At 44.6% G+C, this 25,125-nt stretch overlaps 1 protein-coding gene across 11 annotated transcripts in view; it reads left to right on the top strand.

The window, feature by feature from the left end:
* The first annotated feature begins 987 nt into the window (after nucleotides 1-987).
* The window catches only part of dok4 (docking protein 4), a 96,667-nt gene continuing 72,529 nt past the window's right edge, over nucleotides 988-25,125 (top strand). For 2 of the 11 annotated variants that reach the window (XM_073069590.1, XM_073069599.1), the window contains exons 1-5: nucleotides 1,181-1,356; nucleotides 6,718-6,886; nucleotides 13,250-13,449; nucleotides 14,070-14,177; nucleotides 23,249-23,363. In XM_073069590.1, coding sequence (XP_072925691.1) covers nucleotides 13,384-13,449; nucleotides 14,070-14,177; nucleotides 23,249-23,363 — 289 coding nt within the window. In that variant the 5' untranslated portion in view covers nucleotides 1,181-1,356; nucleotides 6,718-6,886; nucleotides 13,250-13,383. The other 9 variants (XM_073069591.1, XM_073069592.1, XM_073069597.1 and 6 more) reach the window with 9 other exon arrangements.

Genomic DNA, 25,125 nt, shown 5'->3' with positions numbered 1-25,125 from the left:
TTGTTAGGTGCATCCCGGAGGGTTTTAAAATCGACATGTAGATAGTCCCACAAGAGGAGGGGCTGTACTGGATCTGGTTTTCAGTAATGAGCCTGGCCAGGTGACCAACCTTTCAGTGGATGAGCCCAACACTGCCAACATCTCGCCTTTAGTCAATATGTGTCAGGACATCTCACTTCTCTTCCCATGTGGGGTGGGTGGAGAGGGGGGTTGGCATAGACTAGTTGGGCTGAAGGGCCTGTTTCTGTGCTGTAGTATTCTATGACTCATTCTAAGGAGAGAAGGTGAGAGTGGCGGAGTGCATGAGAGAGAGAACGAGGCAGTGAGTATAACAGAGAAAGAGAAAGAGAGACAGCGTGAATGAGTGAGCCAGTGTGAGCTTGGTCTTGGGTTCAATGCGACACTGTACTTCAGTGTGTGAAAATAGAGTTCCCAACTGCCCTCTGCCTCTCCCCTCATGTATGGTCTGCTGTGGCATGACAGGATTGTTACTATTGGGCACACAGCCCTGCCCATTGGTGTGAAGTGTGTGTGTGTGTGTGTGTGTGTGTGTGTGTGTGTGTGTGTGTGTGTGTGTGTGTGTGTGTGTGTGTGTGTGTGTGTGTGTGTGTGTGTGTGTGACAGTCTGTGTGTTTCTGTGTCTGTGTGTGTGTGTGTGTGTGACAGTGTGTGTGTGTGTGTGTGACAGTCTGTGTGTTTCTGTGTGTGTGTGTGTGTGTGTGTGTGTGTGTAAGTTTTCTCTATGTGTGACAGTCTGTGTGTGTGTGTGTGTGTGTGTGTAAGTTTTCTCTATGTGTGACAGTCTGTGTGTGTGTGTGTGTGTGTGTGTGTGTAAGTTTTCTCTATGTGTGACAGTCTGTGTGTTTCTGTGTGTGTGTGTGTGTGTGTGTAAGTTTTCTCTATGTGTGACAGTCTGTGTGTTTCTGTGTGTGTATGTTTTTATGCCTGCAGTGCTGAGATTGAGGGCCCTGGGGAGTGCTGTGAGAGGCAGGGCTGCTCAGGATCTCGGCCCTGTTCACTGAGAAGAGGCTGGGGCTGTGGTCACAACTGCTCCTCCCCGTGTCTCTCTCTGTTTCTGATCAGGTGACTGCTGACTGCAGGGGCTGGAACGGTCAGCGGCTCCGTCTACACAAGAGCCGGCCTCCGCTCTCCTACATTATGGTAATGAGCTGCCCTCCTCTCTCAGCCTGGGGGATTGTGTGGGGAGAGCCGGGTCAGCTGTCAGCAGCCTGCAGCTGTGTGCGTGTGTGTGCTGGTCACAGTGAGGGGGCAGCCAGTTTACCAGCAGTGCCTGGTCCTGGGAGTGACTGATCTGTGACGCCGGGCGTGCAGGAAGCTGGAAGTGGTGGGGGAGAGGTGAGTGTTTGTGCGGTGAATTCAGTGCTGGCAGCAGCTAATTCAATGAGAGGCAGCAGCTCACACCTGAGAGCTTTCTGTTTCTAAACATAGCCATTTGAGGCAATCAGTCTGCCCACACCACTGTCAGGTTCACTGTGAACACAGAGAGGTCACAGGCTGGTCACGACAGTGCATTTACATGGGTAGTTAGCGCATTTATGGATGATGTGTTTATAGACTGTGTGTTCACAGATTGTGCAATGATGTTGTGGTTATGGATGGTATGGTCACAAAAATGGTATGGTCATGGTTGATGCGATCATGGTGCAGTCACAGTATAGTTACGGATAGTGGACTTTGGTGAATTACAGACTCATCATGAATGATGGTGTGTTCAGGAATGGGTGGGTCATGGACAGGCCACAACTGTTTGGTCATGTCACAGATGGAGTGGCCATGGACGATGTAGTCACAAACAGGTCACGGCTGCTGCAGTTATGGACTGCTCATGAACAGAGCGGACACAGACTATTCATGGACAGTGCAGTCATAGTCTGGTCATAGACGAATGGTCATGGATGGTGTGGTTACACATGATGTCTGTCCCAGTTTGGTGTACCACACCATTTGTCATGAGCCTAGCCAGAACCCCAACCAGAACCCAGAACCTCACATTCCAATGCTTCGAATATTGTGTTCAGGTTTGGTCATCCAAATATAGAAAAGATGTCATTAAGTTGGAAAGAACCAGAGGAGATTTATGAGGATGTTACCGGGATTGGAGGGACAGAGTCATGGAGAGAAGCTGGTGCAGTTGGTACTTTTTCCATTGATGGATAGGAGGTTGAGGGGTGACATTCTGGAGGTATAAAATGATAGACAGGGTAAATTGTACACAGTATTTTTCACAGGGTTGGGAAATGAAATACTAAAGGGCGTAGATTTGGGTGATACGGTAACATAGTGGTTAGCACATTGCGACTCAGGTTTATTTCCCTGTGCTGACTATAAGGAGTTTGTATGTTCTTGACGTGACCATGTGGGTTTCCTCCCACAGTTTAAAGACGTACTGTTTGGTGGATTAATTGCTCATTGTAAATTGCCCTGCGATTAGGCTCGGAGTAAATCGGGAGATTGCTGGGCAGCCCAGCTTGAAGGGCTGATTCTGTGCTGTATCTCAGAAAATAAAATAAGTTTTCACGAGGGAGAGGAAAGGTCAGCACAGGAAGGATGTGGAAGCCATAGAAAGAATGCAGAGGAGATTTACAAGGATGTTGCCTAGATTGGGAAGCATGCCTTATGAGAACAGGTTGAATGAGCTCGGCCTTTTCTCCTTGGAGAGGAGGATGATGAGAAGTGACCTGATAGAGGTGTATAAGATGATGAGAGGCATTGATCATATCAATAGTCAGAGGCTTTTTCCCAGGGCTGAAATGGCTAGCACGAGAGGGCACAGTTTTAAGGTGCTTGGAAGTAGGTACAGTGAAGATGTCAGGGGTAAGTTTTTTTACGCAGTAAGTGGTGAGTGCGTGGAATGGGCTGCTGGCGATGGTGGTGGAGGCAGATATGATAGGGTCTTTTAAGAGACTCCTGGATAGGTACATAGAGCTTAGAAAAATAGAGGGCTAGGTAATTTCTAAAGTAAGTACATATTCAGCAGAGCATTGTGGGCCAAAGGGCCTGTGTTGTGCTGTAGGTTTTCTATGTTTCTATGAAAGAATCTAATAGTAACCTGAGAAGCAAGTAAGGCAGCCAGAGGGTGATCAGAATATGGAATGAACTGACAGAGGAAGTGGATGAGTCAGATATACCAACAACATTTCAAAGGTACACAAACAGGTAATGTTTAGAGGGATAGAGAGGGCTCAGGAGAGGCTGGACGAACTCGGGTTGTTTTTTCTGGAGTGGCAGAGGTTGAGGGGAGACCTGATAGAGGTTTATGCGCTGTATTGTGCTGTAGTTTTTCTATCTTTATAAAATTATTAGACATAGATACACAGCTGCAATCTTTTTCCAAGAGTCAAAATGTCTAACACTAGAGGAGAAGTTGGTCAAAAGAGATGTTTAGGGCTAGATTTTTTTTTTCCAGAGTAGTGGTGGAGGCAAATATGATAGTAATGTATAAGGGCTCTTTAAAGCATGTGTAGGGAATGGTGGGACATGGGCCATATACAGGCATAAGGGGTTAGATATCATTAGTTTAATTAGTTTGGCACAGCAGGTTGTGTCAAAGAGCTTGTTTCATTTCTGTCTGACTCTGTGCTGCACAAGGGAACACGTCCTAAGCCCGGAAGCTCATACACGCTGATCGAAGACGTGTGACCAGGCTAGTCACACCTGCTTGTGACCATATCCCTCTAAATATCTCCTGTCTGGTACATATCCAAATGTCTTGTAAATTTTGTAATTATAAAAAATTACAAACACTTCCACTGGCAGCTTTTTCATATACCTGGCACCCTCTGTGTGAGAAACTCGCCCCTTAGTTTGACTTTAAATCTGTCCCTTCTCACCTTAAACCTGTGCCCACTGCTTTTAGACCCCCCTACCTAGGGAAAAAGACTGAGACCATATGCCCCTGATGATTTTTTAAATCTCCATAAGATCACCCCTCAGCCAGGAAAACAGTCCCAGCTTGTCCAGTCTCTCCTTACATTTAAAACCGTCCATTCCTGCTAGCATTCTTGCAAACCTTTTGGTGTCTCTACCTGAACAACATCCACTAGATGGTGGCTGGAATTGCACACAGTATTCCAGGTGTGATCTCACCAATGCCCGTACAACTGCTAGAGTCAATACATCCAAAGAACCATGCATAGGTTTGGTCCTTTTATTTAAGAAAGGATATACTGATAGGGCGGTGGGGTGTGAGGTGGGGGCGAGGCAATCCGAAAGAGATTCACTGAGCTAATTCCAGAGATAAGAGGTCCTTGTCAGCATGGGCCTACGTCTAGCCTGTGGAATTAGCATTTAGCTCCATTTCCTGACGTTGGCCCAAAAAGGTAAAAGGATTTCAGAATGTAACTGTCTCCTTCTCCAGACTCCTCACCCATCTGACCCTTACCGAACGTCATAGGATTGGGCCCTTCAGCGCACATCTGTGTCAAGCAAAATGGTAACTTACACTAACCCCTCTGTCCATATCCCTCCACTCCTTGCCTGTTCATGTATCTTTCTAAATGTTGTAAATATTGCTTCCAGTCTACTTCCACCACCTCCACTAAGCAGCATGTTCCAGGCACAGTGTAGGAAAACCTATGCCTCATGTCCCCTTTAAACATCTCCCTCTCCCGTTAAAGCTCTGCCTTGACCTCTAGTATTCGGAATTTCCAGCCTGAAAAAGAGACTGACTGTTTGCGATAAACTTATATCAGGTTTGTTGTCCAACACTTGTGGTTTCTGCTCCTTTTTACTTACTTCAGAATCAGAATCAGACTTTAATCGCCAAGTACCTATGCACATACAAGGAATTTACTTCCGGCAGATGTTGTCTCTCTGCTCATAACAATAATAATGATAAATATAAATGAAAATATAGATTATACATACAGGTAGTGCAATCCAAGTAATAGTTAGCCGACAGTTAACCGGCAGTTAACTGTTCAGCAAAGTGACCGCAGTAGGGAAAAAACTTCTCCAGTGCCTATTAGTCTTAGTCTGGAGGGATCTGAAGCGCCTACCAGATGGAAGCAGATCAAACAGTCCATGCGCAGGACGGGAGGAGTCCTTTATGATGTTCCCCGCCCTCTTCTTCAACTTGGAAGAGTACAGGTCCACAATAGAGGGCAGGGAGGCTCCAATGATGCGCTCGGCAGTCCTCACTGTGCGCCGTAGTCTGGTTCTATCCTGCTTGGTGGCGGCTCCAAACCACACATTGATGGAGGTGCACAGGACAGACTCAATGACTGCAGTGTAGAACTGCAGCAGCAATTCCTGAGGCAGACCGTATTTCCTCAAGAGCCGCAGGAAATACATCCGCTGCTGGGCCTTCTTCAGGATGGAGCTGATGTTCTGCTCCCACTTCAGATCCTGAGAGATGGTGGTTCCCAGGAACCTGAAGTTCTCCACGGTGGACACAGGGCTGCTGAGGACTGTGAGGGGAGACATAGCAGGGGGATGTCTCCTGAAATCCACTATCATCTCCTTTGTCTTGAGCGTGTTCAGCTCCAGATTGTTCCGACTGCACCAGAGCGCCAGTTGGTCCACCTGCTGTCGATATGCAGACTCATCACTATTCTGGATGAGTCCGATGATGGTAGTGTCGTCTGCAAACTTCAAAAGCTTCACATAGGGGTTGGAGGAGGTGCAGTCATTGGTGTAGAGGGAGAACAGCAGTGGAGAGAGGACACACCCCTGGGGGGCGCCAGTGTTGGTGATTCGAATATCCGAGGTGACCTGTCCCATCCTTACCTGCTGACTTCTGTTGGTCAGGAAGCTGTAAATCCAATCGCAGAGGTCAGGTGGCACAGTAAGGTGAGACAATTTGGAGCAGAGGGTATGAGGGACGATGGTGTTAAACGCCGAACTGAAATCCACAAACAGCATCCAAGCATAGATCCCAGGACGATCCAGATGTTGCAGGATATAGTGCAGTCCCAGGTTGACTGCATCGTCTACTGACCTATTTGCCCGGTAGGCAAACTGCAGGGGATCCAGCAGGCTGCTGGTGAGCAAATACTTAAATATTAGTGAGCAAATAGTTAAATACTTAACTTTATTGTCACCAAACAATTGATACTAGAGTGTACAATCATCACAGTGATATTTGATTCTGTGCTTTGTGCTCCCTGAAGTGCAAATCGAAGTAAATATAATAAAAATTTAAATTATAAATCATAATTAGAAAATAGAAAAGGGAAAGTAAGGTAGTGCAAGTCAGATCCGGATATTTGGAAGGTATGGCCCAGATCCACGGAGGTCAGGATCCGTTCAGCAGTCTTATCACAGTTGGAAAGAAGCTTTCCTGTCAGGTTTCTGCCTTCATGCACTAGTTATTGTCTATTGTATAATCCTGGCCCTGCTTGCTGCATCTTATCTCCTGCTATTCACTTGGGTAATGGAATGATTGCTACTTGAGATGTGATCCACTGAAGTGGTACGTGTAGATGAACGTGTAGATGAAGTTGGAGCAGAGTCTGGCCACACAGTCAGGAGTGTACAGAGAGTAGAGGAGGGGCTGAGGACACAGTCTTGTGGGGCAGTACTCTTGAACATAATTGTGGGAGAGGTGCTGTTGCCTATCCTTAAGGATAGGAAGTCAATTCAGGATATCATTTTCTCTATGACACTGGTGACTCCTGCAGCAGTGAGGACGATGTACCTCACTGGAATTGTGTTTGTGACTGGGATCTGCCATTAACTGCTGCTGTCTTCCTGCAGAGCTGAGCCTTTTCTGGTCCCTGCCTGCAGCCTCTGACCTCCCACTGCAAAATGACGTCCATTCAACACTCAGTTTGTGTAATGTCAGCTGCTGCTTGAGCTCCCAAGCACAGGTGACACGTGGCTGTCAGCGGAAACCAGGAACACCACCAACACAGTGCTGTAGCAGGTACAACCGCTGCCTCACAGCCCCAGAGGCCCAGCTTGGGTGCTGTTTGTGTTGTGTTTGCATGTTCTTGCTGTGACTACATGTGATTCCTCTGAGTGCGCTGGCTTCCTCGCAAATCTCAAAGGCGGGTTGGTAGGTTAATTGGCCACTATAAATTGTCCCTAGGGTGTGGGTGAGGGGTAGACCTAAGGTGTGGGGATTGTTGCTGGGACTGAGGGGAGAATAAAAGGTGGGATTAACATAGAATTAATGTAAATGGGTGTCAATGGTCAACATGGACTTAATGGAGCAAAGGGCCTGTTTCTGTGCTGCATCTTGCCATGAATCACTGACTCTCTGATGATCAGCTTGTGTATTTCCTTATTTGTACAGTAAATCTGCAGCACTGCTGTTGCCTAGACAGAGCCCCCAGCACAAATGGGGCTATTACACACAGTGTAGTGCCAGTTAGTGTACATTTGCAGATCCCACAGGTTTACGTTTGAGTTCTAAATCAGTTGACAGTTATCAGTGACCAGTTATTTAGCTGGTTATCTCATGAGCTGAGTGAACCAGTAAATTACTGATAAACTAACTTTACATACAAATGTAAACTACAGGGTTAAAAAAACAAATATTAAAACTAAACTACTAGTTGTCAACAGGGTCTTTTGGTGGACACAGTGCCCTGTGCTAAAACAGTCCTTCTGAGGAACAGGCAAAAGTACTCTGACCAGAACACTGCCAGTGTTTGCTGCCCTCCTGAATGACTGAGATTCTGATGGTTCTTTCCATTGCAAACAGCAGAGGTGGTTTGGAGAGAACTAGTCTGAACCTTCTGGCTGTAGTGAACAGAAATGCTCATTCCGCAACACAGTGGTGCCTGGGGAGAAGAGGAACCCATTCTGTTGTTTCTAGGCCTGAGCATGGGGACTGCAAATTTAAGTGACTGAAGTTTCTTGGAAATAGTTAAAAGCTATATAAACTACCATTTAATAGAGTAACAATTTAAGTTTTTAAATAAAATACAGAACAAATTATCTCGCTAACAATATCTCTGCAGTACAATACAGCTATTACAAGCCCACGTTGACCATTGCCACCCATTTACATAAATTCTACGTTAATCCCACCTTTTATTCTCCCCTCAATCCCAGCAACACTGACCCCCAAACCTCAGGTCTACCCCTCACCTAGGGACAATTTACAGTGGTCAATGCTTTAGACAATTGCATCCTCCAAATCTTCATTTTCATTGTAACATTCAAGATACTTTTAATTTCTTTGTATTCTCTCTGGTTTTTTCACATGGATTACATGAGCTTCCCTCTAATTTGTGAAATCTATTTCAGAGTCTACAGAATGTTGGATAATGGCCACCAGTTGTGAATGATTTCCTTGTTCATTCATCCCTCCCCACTAATCTCCCTCCATATCCCTGCATACGGCCAAAGTGTTACACCTGCCCCCCCTCACCTCCATTCAGGGCCCCAAACAATCCTTCCAAATGAGGCAACAATGAACCTGCAAATCTGCTGAGGTCATCTATTATGTCCAATGCTCCTGATGCAGCCTCCTCTACATTGGTGAGACCCATTGTAAATTGGAGGATTGCTTTGTCAGCACCTCTTCTCCATCACCCAAAATTAAAATTTCCTGATAGCCAACCATTTTAATTTCTATTCCCATTCTTGCTTTGACATGTTGGTCCACAGTCTCCTCTTGTGCTATAATGAGGCCACTCTCATGGTGGAGGAGCAACACCTCATATTCTGTCTATCGTGCTTATAAAAAGTATTCAACCCTTCCCTCACCCCTGGAAGTTTTCATATTTTATTGTTTTACAAAGTTGAATCACAGTGGATCTAATTTGACTTTTTTGACACTAATCAACAGAAAAGACACGTGTCAAAGGAAAACAAATTGGTCTAAATATATTACAATTAATAAACATAAAATGATTGCATAATTACTCACCCCCTTCAAGTCAGTATTTAGTAGATGCACCTTTGGCAGCAATTACGGTCTTGAGTCTGTGTGGCTAACACAAGGGGTTATAGTTTTAAGGTGCTCGGAAGTAGGTACTGAGGGGATGCCAGGGGTAAGTTTTTCCACACAGAGCATGGAATGCACTGAAAGCAACAATGGTGGAGGCAAATACAATAGGGTCTTTTAAGAGACTCTTAAATAGGTACATGGAGCTCAGAAAAATAGAGGTCCATGCAGTAGGAAAATTCTAGGCAGTTTCTAGAGTAAGATACACAGTCAGCACAACATTGTGGGATGAAGGGCCTGTGATGTGCTGTAGATTTCTATGTTCTATGTTCTATCATAGGTCTCTATCAGCTTTGCACATCTGAACACTGCAACTTTTCCCCAGTCTTCTTTATAAAACTGCTCAAGATCTGTCAGATTTCAGAGGGATCGTGAGTGAAGAGTCCTTTTCAAGTTCAGCCTCAAATTCTCAATGGGATTGAGGTCTGGTCTCTAACTTGGCCACTCCTGGACATTAACTTTGTTGTTTTTAAGCCATTCCTGTGTAGCTTTGGCTGTATGCTTGGAGTCGTCGTCTTGCTGGAAAACAAATCTTCTCACAAGTCACAATTCTATTGAAGACTGCATCAGATTTTCCTCCAGAATTTCCCTATTTTTTGCTGCATTCACTTTACCCTCTACCTTCACAAGCCTTCCAGGGCCTACTGTAGTGAAGCACAGTAGCCACCACCATGCTTCACAGTAGGAATGGTGTGTTTTTGATTTGCTTACGCCAAACGCAGTGATTAGTCTGACGGTCAATAACTGAATTTTGAAACCTACTGAATGTTGAAAGGACTAGGTAGGATGGATGTGGAGAGGATGTTTCCTATGGTGGGAGTATCCTGAACTGGAGGGTACAGCCTCTATATTGAGGGGCAACCTTTTAGAACAGAGCTAAGGAGTAATTTTTTTAGTCAGAGAGTAGCGAATCTCTGGAATGGTCTGCCACAGATTGCGGTAGAGGCCAAGTCCATGGGAATTGATCGTTTCTTGATCAGTCAGGGTATCAAAGGATATGGTGAGAAGGCAGATGTATGGGGTTGAATGGGATCCAGGATAATTCATGATGGAATGGCAGAACATACTCAATGTGCTGAAAGGCCTAGTTCTGCTCCTATGCCTTATGGTCTAAGCGTGAAGGTACTGCAGGTCGGTCAGAAGGTAAAGGGTATGTTGATCTTCATGGAGGGCAGAGCAGAGCTACACTAGCCTTTGTAGTCAGAGAGTTTGAAATATCAAACTAAGGATAACTTTTAAAAATGTGCTTGGTGACACTGCACCTCAAGTGGTGTGTGCAGTTTTGCGATCCTTATCTGAGGAAGGATGTTCTTATTATGGAGGCAGTCTACTAAAGGTTCACTGCTATGGTTTACTGGGATTGATTATGTTGATGTAAGAAGACAATGGAAGTCAGTTTGAAGGATGATGGGATCTTAGAGAAACCTACAAAATTCTGCAGGAAGACCTCAGAGACTGCAGATAGTGAAATCTGGAGCACCACACTAACTCCAGAGGAACCCAAAAGCATCTGTGGAAGAATTGAACTGGTGATGTTTTTGGTCAAAGCCCTGTATCGCAAAGAGATGCATGATGGGTGTTCCCAAGGTCTGGGGATCCACAGGCTATGATGGCTGTTTAAGACTGAGATAATGAGAAATATCTTCATCTTGTGGAATTCTCAATCTCAGAAAGCAGCTGGAACCAAATCATTAAATAAATTGAAGCAAATATGTGGAATTGTTCTTGGATTCAGAGTGGTGCAGGGATGTCGGGAGGAAGCACAAAGTGGGATTTGAAGCGCACTCACTAAAGTGTGGCAAATCAGTCTCATAGTTTGCCAGATCAGATCCTCATCTGGGATTGATTAATGAGTGACTTCTCTGTACAAGGTGAACTGCTGACTGACTGTCTATGTTCCTCTGAAAAGCATGCAGGAAGACATGGATCCTAACTGTTCCTCACTGATTAGGCATAGCCTTTTCAGACACTAAGTTCTGAGGAAATGGGTGCATGATAGTTAGTGTTCTGTGAGGGAGTGGTTTTTGTGTCACTGATGGTTTTGAATGAAACTGCAGAAGGTTGTCTCTGGTGCGTGTGTTTCACGTTGCACCACCTACAGGACTGAGTAGAAGGTGCCACAGTAATGCAACTGTTAGCACAACAGTATTACAACATTTCTGGAGTTCAGAGCTTAATTCTGGCACAATGTGCCTCCTCCCCATCGAATGCGAGTATTTTCCCCGAGTGACTTGGTTTCTTCCAGTCCAAAGATTTACCTGGTATTCTACTGGGGAGATTAGTTGGTCATTGTATATTATCCCATGATTAAGTTAGGGTTAATTGGATTGGGGATCACTGGGGCCTACTCCGAGCTGTATTGCTAAATTAAAAACAAATATAAAAAATAATATAAAATAAACTGCCTGGCTGCTGGGAGGGTGGAATGTGAGTGGTGCACTGTTGGAGAAAAGACCATAAGACCATAAAATATAGGAGCAGAAGTAGGCCATTTGGCTCATTAAGTCTGATGTGTCAATCAATCATGGCTGATTCTTTTTTCCCCTCCTCAGCCTTCTTTCTCCCTGTAACCTCTGATGCCATGTCCAATCAAGAACCTATCAATCTCTGCCTTAAATACACCCAATGACCTGGCCTCCACAGTTGCCTGTGGTAATAAATTCCACAAGTTCACCACCTCTGGCTAAAGAAATTCCTCTGCATCTCTGTTTTAAATAGACGACCCTCTATCCTGAGGCTGTGCCCGCTTGTCCAAGACTACCCCACCATAGGTAACATCTTTTCCACATCTACTCTGTCTAGGCCTTTCAACATTCAAAAGGTTTCAATGAGATCTCCCCTCATCTTCTAAATTCCAGTGAGTACAGACCCAGAGCTATCAAATGTTTCTTGTATGATAACCCTTTCATTCCCAGAATCATTATTGTGATCTCTTCTGAACCCTTTCCAATGCCAGCATATCTTTTCCTGGATGTGGAGCCCAAAACTTTCACAATACTAAAGGTAAGGCATCACCAGTTCCTTATAAAGCCTCAGCCTCACAGCCCTACTCTTGTATTCTAGATCTCTTGAAATGAATGCTAAAATTGCATTTGTCTTCCTCACTGAGTTTACCTGCAAGTTAACTTTTAGGGTATTCTTCCCAAGGATTCCCAAGTCTCTTTGCATCTCAGATTTTTAGATTTTCTCCCTGTTTAGAAGATAGTCTGCACATTTATTTCTACTACCAAAGTGCATGACCATGAATTTTCCAACATTGTATTTCATTTGCCACTCTCTTGCCCATTCTCCAAATCTGTCTAAGTCCTTGTGCAGCCTACCTGTTTCTTCAACACTACCTGCCCCTCCACCAATCTTCATATCATCTGCAAACTTGGCAACAAAGCCATCTATTCCATCATCTCAATCATTGATATCCAGCATAAAAAGAAGCGGTCCCAACACCAAACCCCGTGGAATACCACTTGTCACTGGCAGCCAACCAGAAAGGGATCCTTTTATTTCCACTCACTGCCTCCTACCAATCAGCCAATGCTCTAACCATGCCAGTAACTTTCCTGTAATGCCATTGGCTCTTAAATTGGTAAGCAGCCTCATGTGTGGCACTTTGTCAAAGGCCTTCTGAAAGTCCAAATATACAACATCCACTGCATCCCATAGAACATAGAACATCAAAATCTACAGCACATTACAGGCTTTTCAGCCCATAATGTTGTGCCGACCATATATCCTACTCTAGAAACTGCCTAGAATTACCCTGCCACATAGCTCTCTATTTTCCTAAGCTCCATGTACCTATCTAAGAGTCTCTTGAAAGACCCTATTATATCCCCTTTATCTATCCCATGTGTAATCTCCTCAAAGAATTCCAACAGATTTAACAGGCAAGATTTTCCCTTAAGGATACCATGGTGACTTTGTCCTATCTTGTCCCTTGTCACCTAGTACTCCATTACATCATCCTTAACAATTGACTCCAATATCTTCCCAACCACTGAGGTCAGGTTAACTGGTATATAATTTCCTTTCTGCTGCCTTCCTTCTTTCTTAAAGAGTGGAGTGACATTTGCAATTTTCAAGTCCTCTGGCACCATGCTAGTGTCCAATGATTTTTGAAAGATTACTGCTACCTCTTTCAGAACCCTAGGGTGCTGTTCATCTGGTCTGGGTGACCTAAGTACCCTTCGGCCTTTCAGCTTTTTAAGCACCTTCTCCCATGTAATAGTAACTCCACTCACTTCCCTCACCAAGTACGACATCTGGCTCATTACTAGTGTCTTCCACAGTGAAGATCTAACACTTTGACAATTAATGATCTGCTTTGTTGAGGAGCTGGCTGCAGGCAATGATGTGACCTGAGCTGGACCACAGGTGGTCGAACTGAACACGAGGCTGTGGGAGGAACTGGCAGGGAATAAGGAGGGGAATCGCAGGGTGAAGGTGCTGCAGTACACACGCCCAGGATGGCCTCAAATTTCAACGACATAGTGAAACAGGGATATGTGCGGATGAGGAGCAGGAAGCTGGGGGTAAGTGTGTCTGTTGTTTGTCTCCAACGCTGACACAGCCATTCTCTGACAGTCCATCCAAACCCATAGTCACACCGCCAAGCAGAGGAAACTTGGAAACTTGGAGAGTAAGAGACCATATGACTAAAAGACCATAAGAGATTCTGTAGGAACAGAATTAGGCCATTGAGTCTTCTCTGTCTTTTCCCTGTAACCTTTGACGCCCTCACAGATTCAGAACCTCTGGATAAAGCGATTCCTTATCATGTATTTTGAAGTTCTACCCTCTGGTTCTAGATTTTCGCATTATAGGAAACATCCGCTCCACATCCACTTTGTTTAGGCCTTTTAATATTTGACAGGTTTCAATTATATCACCCCCTCCATTTTCTAAATTCTAATGAGTACAGGCCCAGAGTCCTCATACATTAATCCTTTCATTCCTGGTTTCATTCTCATGAACCTCCTCCAATACCAGCACATTCTTTCTTGGATATGAAAACTGGTACCCAAAACTGGTAACAATATTCTAAATTTGGTCTGACCAATGCCTCAGCATAATGCCTTTGCTCTTATATTCTATTCCTTTTCATTTTCCACCCCTACAGCAGCACTTCACTGTCCCAATTGTCCACTTTCAGATCTACCGAAGGTGCTGGCTCGTCTTCAAAAAGTCTTCCAGTAAAGGACCCCGGAGGCTGGAGAAATATTCAGATGAGAAATCTGCCAACTTGAAAGGGAGCCCTAAGGTGAGCTGTTGCCATGTCAACAACATCTGACATAACACCTCCATCCCACCTGTGGTTTTTAATTGAGCCACCGACTCTCCCCGTTGTTTCATAGAACATAGAATAGTACAGCACAGTACAGGCCCTTCAGCCCACAATGTTGTGCCGACCCTTAAACCCTGCCTCCCATATAACCCTCCCACCTTAAATTCCTCCATATACCTGTCTAGTAGTCACTAGTGTATCTGCCTCCACCATTGACTCAGGCAGTGCATTCCATGCACCAACCACTCTCTGAGTAAAAAACTTTCCTCTAATATCCCCCTTGAACTTCTCACCTCTTACCTTAAAATCATGTCCCCTTGTATTGAGCAGTGGTGCCCTGGGAAAGAGGTGCTGGCTGTCCGCTCTATCTATTCTTCTTAATATCTTGTATACCTCTATCATGTCTCCTGTCATCCTCCTTCTCTCCAAAGAGTAAAACCCCAGCTCCCTTAATCTCTGATCATAATACATACTCTCTAAACTAGGCAGCATCCTGGTAAATCTCCTCTGTACCCTTTCCAATGCTTCCACATCCTTCCTATAGTGAAGTGACCAGAACTGGATACAGTACTCCAAATGTGGCCTAACCAGAGCTTTATAGAGCTGCATCATTAACTCATGACTCTTAAACTCTATCCCTCGACTTATGAAAGCTAACACCCCATAAGCTTTCTTAACTACCCTGTGAGGCAACTTTCAGGGATCGGTTGACATGTACCCCCAAGGTCCCTCTGCTCCTCCACACTACTAAGTATCCTGCCTTGGAGTTTGTCCTTCCAAAGTGTACCACCTCACGCTTCTCTGGGTTGAACTCCATCTGCCACTTCTCAGCCCACTTCTGCATCCTATCAATGTCTCTCTGCAATCTTTGACAATCCGCTACACTATCCACAACACCACCAACCTTTGTGTCATCTGCAAACTTGCTAACCGACCCTTCTACTCCCACATCTAGGTCCTTAATAAAAACCACGAAAAGTAGAGGTCCCAGAACAGATCCTTGTGGGACACCACTAGTACAACCCTCCAATCCGAATGTACTCCCTCCACCATGACCCTCTGCTTTCTGCAGGCAAGACAATTCTGAATCCACCTGACCAAACTTCCCTGGATCCCATGCCTTCTGACTTTCTGAATAAGTCTACCATGTGGAACCTTATCAAATGCCCTACTAAAATCCATGTAGATCGCATCCACTGCACCACCCTCATCTATATGCTTAGTCACCTCCTCAAAGAACTCTATCAGGCTTGTTATACATGATCTGCCCTTCACAAAGCCATGCTGACTATCCCTGATTAGACCATGATTCTCTAAATGCCCATAGATCCTATCTGTAAGAATCTTTTCCAACAGCTTTCCCACCACAGACGTAAGGCTCACTGGTCTATAATTACCCGGACTATCCCCACTACCTTTTTAGAACAAGGGGTCAACATTTGTCTCCCTCCAATCCTCTGGTACCATTCCTGTGGACAACGAGGACAGAAAGATCCTAGCCAGAGGCTCAGCAATCTCTTCCCTTGCCTCGTGGAGCAGCCTGGGGAATATTCCATCAGGCCCCGGGAACTTATCCGTCCTAATGTATTTTAACAACTCCAACACCTACTCTCCCTTAATATCAACATGCTCCAGAACATCAACCTCACTCATCTTGTCCTCACTGTCATCAAGTTCCCTCTCATTGAGGACCTCGCTCACTTCCACAGCCTCCAGGCACATCTTCCCACCTTCACTCCTATCTCTAATCGGTCCTACCTTCACTCTTGTCATCCTTTTGTTCTCCACATAATTGAAGAATGCCTTGGGGTTTTCCTTAACCTACTCACCTTCTCAAGCCCCCTTCTTGCTCTCCTCAGCCCCTTCTTAAGCTCCTTTCTTGCTACCCTATATTCCTCAATAGAGTCATCTGATCCTTGCTTCCTAAACCTCATGTATGCTGCCTTCTTCCATCCGACTAGATTCTCCACCTCACCCCATGGTTCCTTCACCCTACCATGCTTTATCTTCCTCACCGGGACAAATTTATCCCTAAAGTCCTGCAAGAGATCCCTGAACATCGACCACAAGTCCATAGTATATTTCCCTCCAAAAACATCATCCCAATTCACACCCGCAAGTTCTAGCCTTATAGCCTCATAATTTGCCCTTCCCCAATTAAAAATTTTCCTGTCCTCACTGATTCTATCCTTTTCCATGATAATGCTAAAGGTCAGGGAGCGGTGATCACTGTCCCCCAGATGCTCACCCACTGACAGATCTGTGACCTGACCCGGTTCATTACCTAATACTAGATCGAGTATGGCATTTCCCCTAGTCAGCCTGTCAACATACTATGACAGGAATCCACCCTGGACACACTTTGCCCTGTCTAAACCATTGGAAATAATCAAGTGCCAATCAATATTAGGGAAGTTAAAGTTACCCATGATAACAACCCTGTTATTTTTGCACCTTTCCAAAATCTGCCTCCCAATCTGCTCCTTGGTATCTCTGCTGCTACCAGGGGGCCTATAGAATACCCCCAATAGAGTAACTGCTCCCTTCCTGTTCCTGACTTCCACCCATACTGACTCAAAAGAAGATCCTGCTACATTACCCACCCCTTCTGCAGCTGTAATAGAATCCCTGACCAGTAATGCCACCCCTCTTCCCCTTTTCCCCCCTCTATCCTTTTTAAAGCACTGAAATCCAGGAATATTGAGAATCCATTCCTGCCCTGGTGCCAGCCAAGTCTCCGTAATGGCCACTACATCATAATTCCATGTATGTATCCAAGCTCTCAGTTCATCACCTTTGTTCCTGATGCTTCCTGCATTAAAGTACACACACTTTAGCCCTTCTACCTTACTACCTTTATCCCCTTTATTCCGCTTCTCTTTCCTCAAAGCCTCTCTATATGTTAGATCTGGCTTTACTCCATGCACTTCTTCCACTGCTCTATTGTTCCAGATCCCATCCCTCTTGGAAATTAGTTTCCTTTATCGCTCTCCCTCTTTCTCCCCATCTCTCGGTCTGTTTCATTCTATCATAATTTATAATTTATCTCTCAGTGGTCCTGTTGCTCTCCTTCTTTGTTTCTCCCTCCCTCCCTATTGTGCTCCCTCTTGCTGTCCTTCTCTCTCTCCCTTCTTTCTTTCATCCTTCACCTCTCTATCTCTCCTCATTCTTTCTTTCCCTCTCCATCTCCCCTTGTTCTTCTCACTCACCTATGTGTCTCTCTCAATTCTCTTCCCTTTCTCCCCTCTTTCTCACTCCCTCTGTCTCCTTCTTTCTCTTTCTCTTTCTCCAAGCCCCTCTCCTACCTCTCTCTTCTTGTCTCTGTTACTCTCTCCCTGTTATGTTCTTTCTCTATTGCTTTTATGCTTTTGCTCTCCTTCTCTCTCCACTGCTCCCCATCTTTCTTGCTTGCTGTCTCTCACTTGCTCACTATGTTTCTGTTGGCTCTCTCCATCTGTTGCCTGCCTCACTGTCCAGCAACACTCATTCTCCCTCCATGTCACTCAGACCCCCTGATGCTCCCTCTCAATTCACAGAGAAATAATAGTGATAGGATTATTGAAGCAATTTCAGTTTCCTGAGCGGTAACTGGGATCACTTACAAATCAATCTTATAGACAGCATAGATTGTGCAGGAGAGCCTCATGTTTCCATTTTTGTGCATCTTTTTCTTCCTGGGGAAGGAGCATTTATGGAATGGAGATTAGCAGTGTCAGTTGGAGAGTATTTCCAAGAAAGTGAGCATAACTCAAATTTTAGGGTAGTTCTGGAGAGGGATATGGATAGTTCTGAATGGGGAAGGCCATTGTCAACATTATTGGACAGCATCAGTAGCCTAGCAAATATTTGCATGGTGGTCTGTATTCAACTGGTAAACTATTCCTTAGGCCTTGATAAGATGTGTCTCTGGCTGTGATGGGAGGCAAGGGAAGAGACTGCTGGGGTCCTGACTGAGGCTTATTTAGATTGTACTGCCCAAAGATAAGGGAACAGGTAGTGGACATCAGTAAGTGTTCATGGGCTACGTGGATGAGCCAATGAGCCTAACTTTGGTGGTGGGTAAGTTATTGAAAAACTATAATCCAGAGAGACTAAACAAGGATCATTTTCATTGTCTTGTTGGAGGGAGAATCTGCTTGATCAATGTGAGAAGGGTTAGAGTTAGGTACATATTAATGAAGGCAGTGTGGTTTGTGACATTTACATGGGCCTTTGCCAAAGTCCACATAGAAATGGGTCCAAAACATCCAGCTCATGAGATCAACACATGTTAGCAAAATGGTCAGAGAGTAATGGTGGAGGGACATGCACCTGGCACCCTTACTGCTTGTTATGTGTATTAACATAGAATGTAGAGCAGTACAGCACTGGGCAGTCATATTGATGGCAACTTATATTAAATGTCCTCCTGTGTATCATCCATATCCTTTAAGTCACTTCATATTCCTGTATCTCACTGACAGTCTCTTGTCTCTCAGACTATTTGCTTCCTCTATAACTTTGGTAATCCATTCCAGACAGTTTCCAATCTGGGTGGGAATACTTGCTCCTCACATCACAGAATGTCTCCCCTAGCTCTGACTTTCACAACTTTATAAAGCCCCTATCAGGACTCATTAGGGAGACCAACAGAAGTTTGCCTAAACTCTCCTTTTAGCCCATGCTGACTAATTCAGGTAGCATCCTAGTAAACCTCTTACATCCTTCCTATAACTGAGCAACCAGAAATCCAAGGGTGGCCCAAAGCCTCAGCATGACTTCCTCACTCTTATTCTGAACACCCCTCCCAATGAAGAAAACATGCCATACCACTTTACCCGACTGTGTAGCCACTTGCAGTGAACTGTGGACCTGGACTGATATGGAGATTAATATAAGAACCATGATTAGCAATTTTTTCAGATGATAAAAAAAATTGAAGGTATTATTGAAAGTGAGGAGGGTACATTAGGCTCCAGGACAGTACTGATCAGTTGACAAGATGGACAGAGCAAAGGCAAATAGAATTTAATGTTGATAAGTGTGATGTGGTGCACTGTGGGAGGATTGATGGGCAATAGACCTACACAATATATAGTCGGGTCCTCAAGAATAGTGAAATTCAGAGGAACAAAGCTACTATTGGTAGACACAATGGTGAAGACCTATAAGTACTGGCAAGTAGAGCATAAGACTTGATGGGCCTAATTAGGTCATTTGATCCATTGAGTCTGCTCTATTATTCCATCATGGGCAATTTATTATCTTTCTCTACCTCATTCTTCTGCCTTCTTCCCATAACCTTAGTAATATATCTCCATATGTTAATAAGGTTATGAGAGGAAGGCAGGAAAATCTTGACCTAAAATGTCCGCTCCATAGATGCTGCCAAAGGATCTATGGATTTGGCAGCATTTAATGATCTATTGGGTTCTTCCTGATTTTTGTGTACTGCTGCCAAAGGATTTGGCATCAGGGTGTAATGACCAGTTGGAAGTCTGGGCTGTGGAAATTGTAAATGGAGTTTAATCCAGACAAGTGTAAGATGTTGTATTTTGGGAGGTGCAATGTAAAGGAAAGTATACAGTTAATGGCATGACCCTTAAGGGCATTAATATCCAGATGGATCCTTGGAGTCAGTCCATAGATCCCTGAAAAGGTGGTTGGGAAGTTGTACAGCATTATTGCCTTTATTGGTCAGAGTGCTGAATATAAACATGGGAAGTCATGCTGCAGGAGGATAAAACTTTGCTTCTGCCACATTTGAAATATTGTGTGCATTTCTGGTCACCCCATTATAGGATGAATATGGAGGCCTTGGAGAGGGTGCAGTAGAAGTTTACCAGGCTGCAACCTGGATTAGAGAGCATGAGCTATTAGCAAGTTAGACAAACTTGGATTGTTGCCCCTTGAGCACAGATACTAAGGTCTGATCTAATAGAAACATTTATTATCAAAGGCAAAAATGGAATAATTCTTTTCTCACCATGAAAATGCTGGATACAACGAGCATAGATTTAAGGTGAGAGGAGAAAAATTCAGAGCTTTACAAGGCAAGTTGAAATATACTGTCAGAAAGGAGGTAGAATTAAATGCAACAGCAGTGTTTAATAGGGATTTAGACACATGCATGAACAGGCAGGCAAAGGACCATGTGCAGGCAGATGTAGTTTAAATTTGTGGCCAAATAGGCCTGTTCCTGTGCTGTACTGTTCTATGTTGAATGGTGTGATTGCTCTCGATAGAGTGTAGAGGAGACTCGTCAGGATTTTACCTGGAGTGGAAGATTTTATTTACGAGTAAAGATTGGGAGGTTGGTTTATTTATCAAGCAGAGGAGGCTGAGGAGAGGGGGTTGCTTGACAGGGGTAGACAGAATTCTGAGAGGTGTAGACAGTAGGAAACATTGTTAATATACCTGCCTCAACCACTTCCTCTAGCAGCTTGTTGTTGAAAGCCTCTGTGTTGAAAAAAACTGTCTCTCATGTCCCTTTTAAATCCTTCCCCCCTCACCTTAAACCTGAGCCTCTTGCTTTAAGAATGCTCAAACCTAGTAAATAGACTGTGGCCATTTACTGTGTCTCATAATTTTATAAACTTCAATAAGGTCACCTCTCGGCCTCCTTCACTCCAGGAAACACAGTCCCAACCTGTCCAGTCTCTCACAAGACACACTTACATTGGTCCAACACTAATCCCATTTCATTCTCCCCTCAGTCCCATCAACTACCCCCAGATTTTCCCACACATTGGAGGATATTTTAATCCATGTAATTAACAGGCATGTCTTCAGCCCATTCTATCCTTGTCACTCCCTCACATCCTCATTCCTACCTAGCTGCCCTTTCCTCCCCCTCTCCTCACAACCTCTGACATCTCTTCTAGTTCCTTCCCTTGCCCAACCATCTCCATCCCCTTCACATCCATCCGCCTGTCCTTCCCTCTCCCTGGCACCCCTCTACCTGGTCCTTCACCCATCCATCTACCTCTCCTTCCCATTTAACTGCCCCTCCCACCCTCTCTGACACCATATAGAAATATAGAAACTCTACAGCACAATACAGGCCCTTCAGCCCTCAAAGCTGTGCTGAACATGTCCTTACCTTAGAAATTACCTAGGGTTACCCATAGCCTTCTATTTTTCTGAGTTCCATGTACCTGTCCAGGAGGCTCTTAAAAGACACTATCATATCCGCTTCCACCACCATCGCCAGCAGCCCATGTACACACTCACCACTCTCTGCGTAAAAATCTTACCCCTGACACCTCCTCTGTACTTTCTTCCAAGCACCTTAAAACTGTGCCCTCTTGTGCTAGCTATTTCAGCCCTGGGAAAATCCTCTGACCATCCACACAATCAATGCCTCTCATCATCTTATACACTTCTATCAGGTCACCTCTCATCCTCTGTTGCTCCAAGGAAAAAAGGCCGAGTTCACTCAACCTATTCTCATAAGACATGCTCCCCAATCCAGGCAACATCCTTGTAAGTCTCTTCTGTGCCCTTACTATGGTTTCCACATCCTTCCTGTAGTGAAGCGACCAGAACTGAGCACGTACTCCAAGTGGAGTCTGACCAGGGTCCTGTATAGCTGCAACATTACCTCTCGACTCCTAAGCTCAATCCCATAATTGATGAAGGCCAATGCACCGTATGCTTTCTTAGCTACAGCAGCTTTGAGTGTCCTATGGACTCGGACCCCAAGATCCCTCTGATCCTCCACACTGCCAAGAGTCTTACCATTAATACTATATTCTGCCATCATATTTGACCTACCAAAATGAATCACCTCACACTTATCTGGGTTGAACTCCATCTGCCACTTCTCAGCCCAGTTTTGCATCCTATCAATGTCCCGCTGTAGCCTCTGACAGCCCTCCACACTATCCACACCTCCAACCTTAGTGTCATCAGCAAACTTATTAACCCATCCCTCCACTTCCTCATCCAGATCATTTATAAAAATTATGAAGAGTAGGGGTCCCAAGACAGATCCCTGAGGCACACCACTGGTCACCAACCTCCATGCAGAATATGACCCATCTACAACCACTCTTTGCCTTTTGTGGGCAAGCCAGTTCTGGACCCACAAATAATGCCCGCTTCCTTTCGCACCATCTATCTCCCACCCCCTCGCATCTATCCACCCTTCCCTCCCTCACTCCTTTTTTGTCCATGCCTTTCACATCTTCCATTCCAACTGAAACAACTCTCCTTATAACTCAAACCCTCCAGTCCTGGTAACATCCTTGTGAAACTTTTTGGCATCTTCTCCAGCTGAGATATATCCTTCCTATAGATTGGTGAACTGAACTACACACAGTTCTCCAAGACTCATCTCAACAACTCCTGTAAAGACTGTAAAATGACATCCTAACTCCTAATTTCCTTGTGTTTGCGATCCTAACTCAATACCCTGATTGATGAAGACAATGATGTCAAACGCCTTCTTGATAATCCTGTATTAGAAAATTTCAGTACACTGAACTCCAAAGCCATGATGTTCTCTGTCACTCTCTTCCTTCTTCAGATAACTCTTTCTCCCTTTTGCCATCTCACACCATCCCTCCCTCTCTCCTTTCCACTGTCGCTTCTCCCTGTCTACACTCCCTCACTTTCTCAGTCTATCCGTCTCTCCACTGTTATTCCCCACTTCTGTTCTCACTGCCCTTCATCTTTTGCCACTCCTTCCAACCCCCTGCCACTGTATCTGCTCTTCCCTTGCTCTTTGTAACTCTCTCTCCTTCTCTCGCATATTCATTCTCTCAACCTGTCTCTTTCACTTATCATCATGCTCCACCCTGCCAGATTCTGCCTCTGCACGTCCCTCTTTCTGTGTCCAGCCTTCCTAGCTCTCTCTCTCTCTGTCCCCATTACCCCCTTCTTCCTACTCCAATCCTCCCTTGCCTGTCGTGCTCTATCCCCCTCTCGCTCCCTCTGTCACTCACACCACACCCTCTAGAGTTCCTCTCTCTGTTACCCTCTCTCTGTCCTTTCTCTTACAGTCTAAAAACCTTTCTCTCATTCCATTTCTCTGCCTGTTTCTGCCTGTTGTGCTCTTCGTCCAGGTGACAGAGATGAGCAGTGTGAAGACAGTAGTGCGTTTGCCAAAGGACACCAAGAAACAGGCTGTGACTCTTACCTTCACTGACAACAGCTCCCGCACGTTCACTTGCGACTCAGGTACAGCCCAAGGGGAGAGGAAGAGAGAGAGGTGTTCTCTGTCTGCTGAGTGCCCACCACTTTATCGAGAACGGGGCAGGGATTAGAAATATTCACAGAGGTCATTATTGGCGGTGGACCCTGTGAGTGCCATTGTCAGAGAGAATGGACTCCACTAGGTGCCAGTGGAGGTGGATCAGTGAGAGTTGGTGCCAGTGGAGCAGATCCAGCAAGGATATAAGACCATGGAACTGGATCCCAGTGTGTGTTAGCATGTTCAACTGTCTCATGAGCAGACATGAAGAGTTCTGAAATATGATCAGGGTACTTTTCCTGTGAATTCTGTTTCTGGTCCCATGAAGAAGGAGCCATTGCTGGATTGGATTAAAGAGAAGGGAGGGAGCACTTGGGTGATAGTGGCTGTAACATTATAAGATATAGATGAATTCTACAAAGGTAGTGAATCTGGCCCAGGTATATTGGAACCAAAAGTCAGCAAAGCAGAACAAGAGATGATATGGCTCCAACTGGGGCACATTATTTATTTATTTTTTATTATTTTATTTAGAGATGCAGCATATAACAGACCCTTCCAACCCTAATGAGCCTGCATCACCTAATTGCACCCATGTGGTCAATTAACCTATTACCTGTACATCTTTGGAATGTGTGAGGAAACCTCAGCACCTGGGGAAAACTCACGCAGTCATGGGAGAACATGCAAACTTCATGTGGCAGATTTGAACTCAGGTTGCCAGCTCTGTAATAGCATTACTCTAACCGTTATGTTACTGTGCCAGCCAGAGAGGCAGACAGGAGTAACGGAAGTACCTGGAGCACTCTCAATGGGGAATAAGATGCAGAGGAAGAGAAATCAAAGGTAACTAGTGTGGACAAATATGATAATAAGTATAAACCAAGAATAGTAAGTATGCAATTGTAAACACAAACCAGAAGTAAATATTCTTAAAGAATCAGAGATGTGAAAGGTAGAACAAGAGAGACATAGACCATGGAAGAGTTTAGCAAAGGAACAAGCCCCTCGACTCATAATGTTTTAACAAGCTGATTAAATTAATAATCAAATAGATAGATTAGATGCTTTATTGATCCCAAAGGAAGTTACAGTGCCACAGATGTAGATATTAGAAAAGAAGTTGAAAGAATAAAAAAAAGTTACCACGGACAGTCTAAAAGGAGTTATAGAACATCCAAATGAACTAATCCTTTGTGGATTGGTTAGCCACAATGAGGGTGAGGACCAGTTCTGCCAAATGGGGGGAGAGTGGTGGTGGAGGGAAACTAGTTCTTTATACAGGAAGAAGCGGAGATCTTTAAGGCTTCTTAATGGGGAATAGAAGTCTATGTGAACTGGCATCCAGGGCTAGAGAATTAAAAGCTGTTGAGGAGATCAAGAGATGTGAAAGGCCTCTTATGCATATGGGAAGGGATTGAACCAAGCGGGATAGAATAAAGTTGAGGTATGCAAACACAAGTTCAGTGAGGCAGGAGCAGGCAGGAAAAATGGATCTACCTGGACAACCAGGTTTGTGAATGTTCAGTAGGAGGTCAAAACAAGTAGGGAGCTGTGAGTTTTGTGGCATGGATGGGAATTCTCCAGAGTTGAGGTTAGTGATGGTGTCAGAAACAATTTTTTGATGGTATGGAGTAGGATGCTATTTCAAGCACATTCCAAGAATTCCAGGCACCCATCACTCCCTGTGTAAAATAAAACATTCAAATTTACCTCCTTCAACTTAAATGCATACCTTCTACTCCAACT

The sequence above is a fragment of the Hemitrygon akajei genome, chromosome 17 (assembly GCF_048418815.1).
Source record: "Hemitrygon akajei chromosome 17, sHemAka1.3, whole genome shotgun sequence".
Taxonomy (NCBI): Eukaryota; Metazoa; Chordata; class Chondrichthyes; order Myliobatiformes; family Dasyatidae; genus Hemitrygon; species Hemitrygon akajei.
The sequence above is the reverse complement of the archived record's forward strand: the minus strand, read 5'-3'. Positions and strand labels throughout refer to the sequence as shown.